The sequence below is a fragment of the Gadus morhua genome, chromosome 5 (genome assembly GCF_902167405.1).
Source record: "Gadus morhua chromosome 5, gadMor3.0, whole genome shotgun sequence".
NCBI lineage: Eukaryota > Metazoa > Chordata > Actinopteri > Gadiformes > Gadidae > Gadus > Gadus morhua.
In genome coordinates, this window is record NC_044052.1 from 22,067,526 (window position 1) to 22,077,983 (window position 10,458).

General features: G+C 48.1%; 2 protein-coding genes across 8 annotated transcripts in view; one reads left to right on the forward strand and one right to left on the reverse strand.

Annotated features, from left to right (window-relative positions):
* Positions 1–422, reverse strand: part of mipol1 (mirror-image polydactyly 1) — a 17,964-nt gene extending 17,542 nt beyond the window's left edge. For 3 of the 7 annotated variants that reach the window (XM_030357337.1, XM_030357336.1, XM_030357335.1), the window contains exon 1: positions 315–422. The gene's annotated coding sequence lies outside the window, so the exon portion shown is untranslated. Of the gene's footprint in view, positions 155–314 lie in introns of all 7 variants that reach the window. The other 4 variants (XM_030357334.1, XM_030357330.1, XM_030357331.1 and 1 more) reach the window with 3 other exon arrangements.
* Positions 423–496: 74 nt separating this feature from the next.
* On the forward strand, positions 497–9,588 carry psma3 (proteasome 20S subunit alpha 3). Its single transcript, XM_030357365.1, has 11 exons — positions 497–642; positions 1,715–1,797; positions 2,212–2,335; positions 3,325–3,426; positions 3,819–3,892; positions 4,151–4,223; positions 6,379–6,444; positions 7,769–7,815; positions 8,607–8,674; positions 8,939–9,003; positions 9,411–9,588. Exons 1-11 carry the CDS (start codon positions 622–624, stop codon positions 9,453–9,455), a joined length of 768 nt encoding a protein of 255 aa, XP_030213225.1. The 5' UTR covers positions 497–621; the 3' UTR covers positions 9,456–9,588.
* Positions 9,589–10,458: the final 870 nt, after the last annotated feature.

Consider the following 10,458-nt stretch of genomic DNA (forward strand, 5'->3'; position numbering starts at 1 on the left):
AATGAACTCCCATAAAGTACGTGAAGCGGACCACGTCCACCAGAACCCCTAATCATAGGGAGGAGAACAGCTGTAAGGACCCCCGCCGTCCACGCACGATCAGTCAACATCTGCAAGACCAAGACAACAGCATCCACGTGTCCTCCTGATGTGCCTAAACACAGCACGTACACAAATATAACCACACACAGCACATATACACAACCATAGCCCCACACAGCTTGTATACACACACACACACACACACACACACACACGTATATATAGCCTGGATGTCACCTCGAACCCGTTCCAGGAACTAGTTGAACACTCACCGCTGGGTTAGATGAAGTACAAGTGATCCACAGTCACAGAGAATTCGACCGACTTTGGATAACTTCTATTTCTCTGAAGTACCCCAGGGGGCCGCTAGGGGGAACCGATGCACCCTTCTTCTACTGTACTATTATGTACCACCAGCAGGTGACAGTATGAAGCCGTTATAATCAAGTGTAATACCGCCTGTCGCCAATAGGCGGCAGTATAACAATTATAAACCGGTGTTTAGACAGTGTGATGCAGCGGTGAGAACTGAACCTGTGATCCGAGCTGCTGCTGCTAAAGATTTAAGTTCACGCCACAATGAGTTCAATTGGGACAGGGGTAAGTACCAATATGTGCAAGTTAACTTTCAGTTGAGTGAAGTGTTTAATAAATAACAGTCTTTAAGTCTGCAAAGTGTTCCCATTCATTGTAACTCGTTGTCTGCCCTGCTGAGTCACTAGCATGGTTAGCTAGGCTAGGCTAGTTGGCTAGGCTAGGTCCACTAAGCGAAATCGAAAGCGTTCTGTAATGTGTCGCTGCTTTGTCGCCTAGTCTACGATCACAGCAGAATATGACTTGATATCAAATGTCCAAGCTATGATCCGAGCAGTTAAACAAGTCTGAATAACTATTAAATAGTTGTTTTGAAAGTACACATTGTATTTACTGCGCATGCTCACACTGGGAGGCTGAACGTGACAGAACGTCGCTCTCCAGTAACAGACGGGTCTGTACTGGTGAGCGATGGTCCAGGTCGCTGGTGTGGATCTAAACTGATGAACCCATGTTATATTCGACAGTACTGGGGTCACGTAGTGAACCCTTTGAAAACAAGGACGTAGAACCCAGATGTGATGTTCTACCTAGATATGTATGAACTTCTGCCCAGGATCTGTGTATAAACAGGGACGTTTGGATTACTAATATAACAGAAACGCATTGGGGCGCAGGAGGTAGAGCGGATTGACCGTTAACCGGAAGGTCCCCGTCTCCTCCCAGCTGAGTGATGTCCCTGAGCAAGGCACCTTAACCTGACTGCTCCCGACGAGCTGGCTGTCGCCTTGAATGGTTGACACCGCCGTCGGTGTGTGCATGACTGGGTGAATGTTAGACAATATTGTAGAGCGCTTTGAGTGGCCACTGGTTAGAAAAGCGCTGTATAAATGCAGTCCATTCATCATTGTTTAAGGGTCGTTTAAGATGAGTCAGTGCTAGCAAAACTTATTTTACGGCCTTAAAATCAAGGTGAAACCCTGCTCTTTCAGCTTTATTCAGCTCTGCTATTCGGTATTCATCATACTATGTAAAATTGTATCATGCTATTTAATATGACGATATTTCATACTGCATGTAATGATGATGTCATACAGTAAAGTGTGAACCCCCTCCTGACTGTGGTGTTCTCCCGCAGTATGACCTGTCAGCCTCCACCTTCTCCCCAGACGGAAGGGTCTTCCAGGTGGAGTACGCCATGAAGGCAGTGGAGAACAGCAGGTGGGTTTACCTTTAGCCCACTACCCGACACCAGTACCAGTCCCCCAGTCCCTGTCCCCCCAGTCCCCTACACCCAGTCCCCCACACCCAGTAGACGAGTACCTGCAACGGTTTACACGACATTGATTCATTTACCAGAAGCAGCTTTACAAGTCGGACAGAGAACAAGCTAAGCATGAAATCAAGATTGGAGTCTGTCTGTCCTTCTATCAGTCACTCTGGCTGACCCATTTATCTGTCTCTCTGTCACTTGTATGCGTCTCTATTTATCACTAGCACTCTATCTCATAACTACAATACAAGTGTAAGTGCTGCACTACCTGTTTGTTAAAGAACCTGGAGAGGGCAGAGTAGACCGTCCTCGGCTGGACATGTGAGGTCCCTTTTGAGCAGGGTGTTCATGTGTGTCTACAGCACAGCCATCGCGGTGCGCTGTAAAGACGGCGTGGTTTTCGGCGTGGAGAAGCTGGTCCTGTCCAAACTGTACGAGGAAGGCTCCAACAAGCGCATCTTCAACGTGGACAAGCATGTCGGAATGGTACCACTCGCTCTCTTTTGCTTCTTCCAGATGCCTATTTATTTAGAAGGCACCGTAGCCAATTTAGAAATTGCCTGATTTTCCACCCAATCAGGCCCAATCTGGCAACACTTTCATTCAGTGCAGTAGGATACGGTCATGTAATATATCGATGATATGGGTTTCCAATCAAATATAGGATCAAAATGTAGCTGTATTTTACTCCTAAAAACTTTGTTTTAGTTGTATCTCATTTTCTCTGAAAGTACATAGGGTCTGATATCTAATAATGGAAAACCATCCGTCCCGTCCCTGGAGTCCTATGCAACGCAAGCCGTAGTTTGCTACTCCAGCCAGCAGGGGGAACCGTAGTAGCATCCTAACAACTGAGACACCTTCAAATCACGGTTAAAGAGTCATCCAGCTCTAACTAAAGCCTCACAGAGATGGTGGGATTTGCCAATCTGCATAAAACCCACACCAACACACAAATGCCTCAATCTTGTGAGATGCAAATCTCTATCATGGACAGATTTTGTAACTGTCAAGTCATTTGCACATGCATTTTTAAGCTCGGATTGGCATGTAATGGTGGAATCAATGGCGCAGTAAGATAGTAATGAGGCATGATCTCCAGAGCACGGCTAGGTGTGATGTCATGCTCTTTATGATCAGGTTCTAAAGGTCAAGTGGACCAATCAGGTTGCTTAATCTGAACAACCCGTGGTTTATTTAGGCGGTATGTTGCTTCCTTAAGCTACGTTCTGAATTGTGGTTTCTGATGCTGTGTTACTATCTGACGATACATTCTGAATAGTGTGTTGTGATGCTCTTAATTCTTGAAGCCACATTCTGTATTGTGTGTTCCGATTCTTTATTACTTCTTAAAGCTAAGTTTTGTATTGTACGTTCCGGTGCTGTGTTGCCATCTGAAGCTACGTTCGGTAGTGTGTATTTTGTGTTCTGATGCTGTGTTGCTATCTGACGCTACGTTGTGTGTGGACCTCCAGGCGGTAGCTGGACTCCTCGCAGACGCCCGCTCCCTCTCGGAGGTGGCCCGGGAAGAAGCGTCCAACTTCAGGTCCAACTACGGCTATCAAGTCCCTCTCAAGGTAAAATGAGGTCCATTCACATGATCCTACTGCCATTGTAGAGGGAAGGAGGGGACCTGTCCAATCAGAGACCACGGGAGGGGGACCTGTCCAATCAAAGACCACGGGAGGGGGACCTGTCCAATCAGAGACCACGGGAGGGGGGACCTGTCCAATCAGAGACCACGGGAGGGGGACCTGTCCAATCAGAGACCACGGGAGGGGGACCTGTCCAATCAGAGACCACAGGAGGTGGACCTGTCCAATCAGAGACCACAGGAGGTGGACCTGTCCAATCAGAGACCACAGGAGGTGGACCTGTCCAATCAGAGACCTACTGGGTGGAGGAGGGGACCTACTGTGTGCTTGGGGTGCCGAAGCTGTTCTGATGGTTTTGTGACGTGTGTTTGCAGCACCTGGCCGACAGAGTGGCCATGTACGTCCACGCCTACACACTGTACAGCGCCGTCCGGCCCTTCGGCTGCAGGTCAGACACACACACACACACACACACACACACACACACACACACACACACACACACACACACACACACACACACACACACACACACACACACACACACACACACACACACACACACACACACCTAAACTCGCATCAACACACTCATCAACACACTCTCATCAACACACACGGATCGACACAACTACACTCGCATCTGGACTAAAGTCCACAGCTCCAAATATAGGTTCTTAACGTGTGTGTGTGTGTGTTTGTGTAGCTTCATCCTGGGCTCCTACGATCTGGACGACGGCCCTCAGCTCTACATGGTGGACCCCTCAGGGATCGCATACGTACGTACTCAATACTACTGCAGTACTCTGAATACTACTACAGTACTCAATACTACTGCAGTATCACAGTACTCAATACTACTGCAGTACTCAATACTACTGCAGTATCACAGTACTCAATACTACTGCAGTATCACAGTACTCAATACTACTGCAGTACTCAATACTACTGCAGTATCACATTACTCAATACTACTACAGTACTCTGAATACTACTGCAGTATCACAGTACTACTGCAGTACTCTAATACTACTGCAGTACTCGATACTACTGCAGTATCACAGTACTCAATACTACTGCAGTACTCAATACTACTACAGTATCACAGTACTCAATACTACTGCAGTACTCTGAATACTACTGCAGTATCACAGTACTCAATACTACTGCAGTACTCAATACTACTGCAGTACTCAATACTACTGCAGTATCACAGTACTCAATACTATTGCAGTATCACAGTGCTCAATACTACTGCAGTATCACAGTACTCAATACTACGGCAGTATCACAGTACTCAATACTACGGCAGTATCACAGTACTCAATACTACGGCAGTATCACAGTATTCAATACTACTGCAGTATCACAGTAATCAATACTACTGCAGTATCACAGTAATCAATACTACGGCAGTACTCAATACTACGGCAGTATCACAGTACTCTGAATACTACGGCAGTATCACAGTACTCAATACTACTGCAGTATCACAGTACTCAATACTACTGCAGTATCACAGTACTCTGAATACTACTGCAGTATCACAGTACTCTGAATACTACTGCAGTATCACAGTACTCAATACTACTACAGTACTCTGAATACTACTGCAGTATCACAGTACTCAATACTACTGCAGTATCACAGTACTCTGAATACTACTGCAGTATCAACATAGTACTAATGTGATACTATTACAGAACTTATACTGCTACAGTACTCTGTGTAATACTACAGTACTGACATAGTAATACTACTGTACTCAAGAATACAACAGTAGTCAAAATACTACTACAGTACCAACATAGTACTTCTACAGTTGTCAAAATACTACTACAGTACCAACATAATACTTCTACAGTACTCAGAATACTTCTACAGAACTAATACTACATTACTAACGTAGTTCTACTATAGTAGACTACAACTAATATCTACAGACCCCTAGGATGTGGTTCTGTAGTGTATTCCTATACTCGAGGACTAGAAGGTGGTTCTAGACCAATAGGATGTGGTTCTGTAGTGTGGTCCCAAGGCATCAGACCGCCACAGGGTGTTATGATGCAGAGAACAGTTCCGCAGACTAACCTAACTGATTCTCTGACGCTTCTCTTGGCTATCTGACCACCTCGTGCCTAGCTCCACCCTCTCCAGAGCTGTCTAACCTTACTGCCCTCCTAAGGGCATTGCTGTGTTCCAATATCCATGCTTTTCCATGAGTACACAAACGTAGTACACTATCCGCACTCACTAAGTGCGCTAATTTTCAGATGTCAGTGTTGTTCCAAATCGAATACTCCTTGGTGCACTAACCGGAAATTACGATCAGCTATAAAAAGCTATAAAGGCTATAAAACTACAAAATGAGTCTATTAATGCAGGCTATGTGGAAAATGCGCCGACTTTGGCTCAGCCTGGCCCCGCCCTCTTCCCGATACGTAGCTAAGATGGTTGCCCTTGAGTACGAAAAGTGTACATCGATCCACACTTCGCGGTTTGACCGTTTTGAGTACACCATCCGGGTCCTTCCAGTACACTTTTTTTTTCGCCCGATCTGAATTGGAACGCCCTACGTACCCAAACTAAGGCTAGTAAGTACGGATAGTATGGATATTGGAACACAGCACATGTGTCAATGGGTCGGCTTAGCTCAGGAGGTGGAGCGGGTTGACCTGTAACCTGAAGGTTGCTAGGTCGATCGTCCTGGCTGAGTGTCGATGTGTCCCTGAGCAAGACACTTAACCCTAACTGCTCCTGACAGCCTGGTTGTCGCCGTGCGTGGTTGACTCCGCCGTTGGTGTGTCAATGTGTGTATTAACCTTTTTGTAAGTCGCCTTGGACCAAAAGATCTCCTAATGTACAATGTGTTGACGGGTAGAAGCCCAGCCCAGCCCCTTTGTGTAGTTTTGACGTGAGATGTTGTGTGTGCAGGGTTACTGGGGCTGTGCCATCGGGAAGGCCAAGCAGGCGGCCAAGACGGAGATCGAGAAGCTCTCGGTAAGTGCTCTGACCTGGCTCAAACGGGGGGGGGGGGGGGGGGTTCATCGTTGTTTCGACCAATCAAGTTGGCCAGCCGTGGCCAACAGTTAAAAGCGCCTGTAAAGGTTTCAGATCAACCTAGACCCTGCTCCTCTACGCTTCTGTAGAACACCTCATCCTCCGCTTCAAAACCCGCTTATCCGGGGTCGGGTCGCGGGGGGGGGGGCTGCAGCTCTAGCAGGGGGACCCCCAGAATTCCCTCTCCCGGGCCACATTGACCAGCTCTGATAGGAGGATCCCAAGGCGTTCCCAGGCCAGTGTGGAGATATAGGCCCAATCCCATTTCTACCCCTTACCCCTTCCCCTTACCCCTCCCCCTTGTTTTGAAGGGGTAAGGGGAAGGCGGCTTACGCCTTCCCCTTACCCCTTCAAACCAAGGGGGAGGGGTAAGGGGTAGAAATGGGATTGGGCCTTAATCTCCCACCTAGTCCTGGTTCTTCCCCTCCCCACTCGGAGCTCCTAACGCTGCTCTTCTCCTCCTATCTCTAAGGGACACCCCAGCCACCCTCATTTCGGCCTCTCGTACCCCTTGAATATCTCCAGAACAAAACAGGAAACGAGGCTCGACTGTCCCTTTTGTGTTTGGGTTCTCTGGCCCAGGCTCTCCTTCCATCTCCCCTTAGAAGGTCTTTCTTAACACAGGACCGCTGGACCCGAGTTTAGTGCACTTGTGGTCCTCGACCTCAGAACCCGTCGAGGAAGCGGCCCCTATCGTCGGCCCCTGGGAGGCACGGCCCAGCAGGTCGGGCTCCCCAGAGTGACTGACAGACTCTCCCTGGTGGTTCTCGTGCGACAAGACGCACCAAGTGGACCGTAGAATTACAACGCACCATTCAGTCAGGGCGGCATGTGGCTCAGGTGGAGGAGCGGGGTTGGCCAGTAGCGGGAAGGTCGCCAGTTCGATCCCCGGCTCCTCCTAGCGTCGAGTGTCGAGGTGTCCCTGAGCACGACGCCCTCACCCTGACTGCTCCCGACGAGCTGGCTGTCGCCCTGCGTTGTTGACACCGCCGTCAGTGTGTGAATGCGCGCACAAACGGGTGAATGCAAGTCAATATTGTACAGCGCCTTTGAGTGGTCACTGGTTAGGAAAGCGCTGTATAAATCTAGTCCATTTACCATTGAATTCGAAGGAGGAAAACGATGCAGGACTGCTGTGTTTTAATACTTTTAAGTGCATAATATCCACAAATCAGTCATTCTGGGTGTTAGTCGGTGCCTCCTCTATGGTTCTCTCCACCTTTGATCAATGACCAGGCTTTCCCTTGTGCTTGACCTTCCCCAGATGAAAGACATGACGTGCAGAGAGGTGGTGAAAGAGGTCGCCAAAATGTGAGTTGTGTGAGCAGATTGTAATAATAATGTATTTTATTTATGGGCTCCTTCCTTGACACTCGGGGTCGCCATACAAAATCAAACATTCATAAGAGCAAGCAAAAAACAACAACAACAAATAAAACTGTGTACAAGAGAAATAGAGGGAGGGAAAAGGTCATTCTAGTCCCAAGAATGCAACTGACTTAAAGGGAGTAGGCTCGGCTGAATAGATACGTTTTCAGGTGATAATGGAACTGGATTGTTGGATGTCATGAGGCAGAGAGTTCCAGAGGTGGGGGGGGCTGAGCGACTGAATGCTCCTGACCCCATGGTGACCAGACGAGCAGGTGGGAGGGTGAGCTGGATGGAGGGAGACGATCTGAGAGAACGGGTGGGTGTCTTGACATGGAGGAGCTCGGTGAGATACTGAGGGGCAAGATTGTGGATGGCCTTGAAGGGGAGAAGCAGGATCTTGTAAATGATGCGATATTTGATGGGGAGCCAATGGAGTTGCTGCAGAACAGGTGTTATGTGACTGATGGAGGGGGTGAGGCCATATCTTTCTCTTGTGACTGAACGGCGTCGGCTGTACATGGTTCATATTGATGTTTCTTGACTTGCTGTTTGCTTCTTATCCTCTCCTCTGTTTATGGTTGTTCGTGTGCAACAAACGCCTTCCTTGTATGTGTTGAAGCTACCTGGTAATGAGGTCTACGTATTGTGATTGGGATGCTTGTTGTGATGTTTGTTGTGTTGGTTGCGATGTTTGTTGTGATGTTGATTGTGTTGTTGATGTCGTCCTGCAGCATCTACATCGTCCACGATGAGGTGAAGGACAAGGCTTTCGAACTTGACCTCAGCTGGGTCGGAGAAGGTAAGAACTGGTGGATAGGCTAGCTCCCATAGCTTCTGGGTTCATTCCCAAACAGGAGTGCCCGTGTAGTGACGACGATTCTGAGAAGGGTTTCGCATAAAGGGCTGAAATCATGTGATGTCAGAACTCTTAGATATCTCACCACTGATCTAATCAACTAGGAACCAATGAAATGGTGCTATTGATGCTGTTTCCATGATGTCATCTTCTCTCTTGGGTGTTTCTCCGTCCGTCCCGCTCACTGTCTCGTTCTCTCCCTCTCAGTAACAAACGGACGGCATGAGCTGGTTCCCAAGGACGTACGGGAGGAAGCAGAGAAATACGCCAAGGTAAAGATTTGCTGTGGCACCTTTTGGTGTGTGAGACAGTTCTGTGGGGTGTGAGACGGTTATGTGTGGTGTCTTTGTTGTGAGACAGTTCTGTGGGGTGTGAGAGAGTTCTGCATGGTGTGAGACGGTTATGTGTGGTGTACGTGTGTTGTCTGTGTGTTGTGAGACAGCTCTGTGTGGTGTGAGACAGCTCTGTGTGGTGTGAGACAGCTCTGTGTGGTGTGTGAGACAGCTCTGTGTGGTGTGTGAGACGGCTGTGTGTGAACCCTAGGGCTGGTGGTTTCCCAGTGGGCTGAGGGTTCTGCTGGGTGTACATGATGGGGCACGAGGGGCACATTGTTTTGGACTTTGTACATTTGGGTCACATGATTGAAATGTCTCACCTCTCTCTCTCTCTCCGTCTGCAGGATTCTCTGGAGGAAGAGGATGACTCTGATGAAGACAACATGTAACCTGTTCCAGCCCAACTGACCCCGCCTCTTTTGTATGTTTCTAGTGATGGACCATTAATGTCAACATGTTTTTGCTTTGGTTTGACGGCTCTCAGCCATGACAATAAAATAAAAATGTAAGTAAAAAAAAAAATGCAGTTTCCCAGCTTCTGTCCCCGAAACCACCCAAGACCTTGATAATGGTCATGTTCCCAGTTGGAAGAATAAAGCACAACTTCTCTTGAGCCACACATGGGAAGCCTGGGTGAGAAGGGTTGAACACAGCAATCCGCCCCCAAAGTCGCTGGTGAGGACCTTTAGAGGACCGGTTATGAGGGTTAGAGACCATGTAAGAGATGGTTAGGAGGGAGTATGAGACTGGGACGTGATGTGCAGTCAGTGCAGATCCAGAACACCGTATTCAAAGTGCTTACGTAGAACCACAGTACCAGAATGTTAACATACCAGAGTACTAACATAGTGCTAATAAAGTACCACATAGTACCACAGTCTATCCTGACAGCAAAGGGACAACAAGAGTTCTAGTAAATACCACAGCGCATTAGGATACTACTATTAGAAGTATGCTTCTCTTTTGAATCGGTGAACCGATAACAACTGTTGGCATAAGTGTCCACTCAAACTGCCGCCGCAGTAAATCTCAGTCAGCTGTTCGGCTCGTCGTGGATTTCGTACAGGTGTCATTTTGTTTCAAACACTCTTTGGAGAGAAATCCCCATTTATGGACTTGTTCTCGCGTTCTTCCGTTTACGTCAGCGCGAAGGCGCCCGCCCACTCGCCACACGAGCGGTGCGCAGCGCGTTTCGCTCCGGCTAACGTCCCCTCCTCGTCTAAAGTTTTGACGAGCTGTCTGGTGTGTCGTGATGTGAACATTTGTGCGCTGTAACGCGAAGTTATGAGTGTTATATCGACGCTAAATCGCGCTGTCTGGCGGTTAAGCGGAGTGTTGTTGCTTGGCGTGTTTCATTCCGGACCTGAAAGGGTAGCAGCCAATCAGCTCGCG

Coding starts and splice junctions, on each gene's coding strand:
- psma3 (XM_030357365.1), top strand. CDS start 622: ATGAGTTCAATTGGGACAGGG. Junction 8,675..8,938: donor CCTCAGCTGGGTCGGAGAAG/GTAAGAACTGGT, acceptor TCTCCCTCTCAG/TAACAAACGGACGGCATGAG. Junction 9,004..9,410: donor AAGCAGAGAAATACGCCAAG/GTAAAGATTTGC, acceptor CTCCGTCTGCAG/GATTCTCTGGAGGAAGAGGA.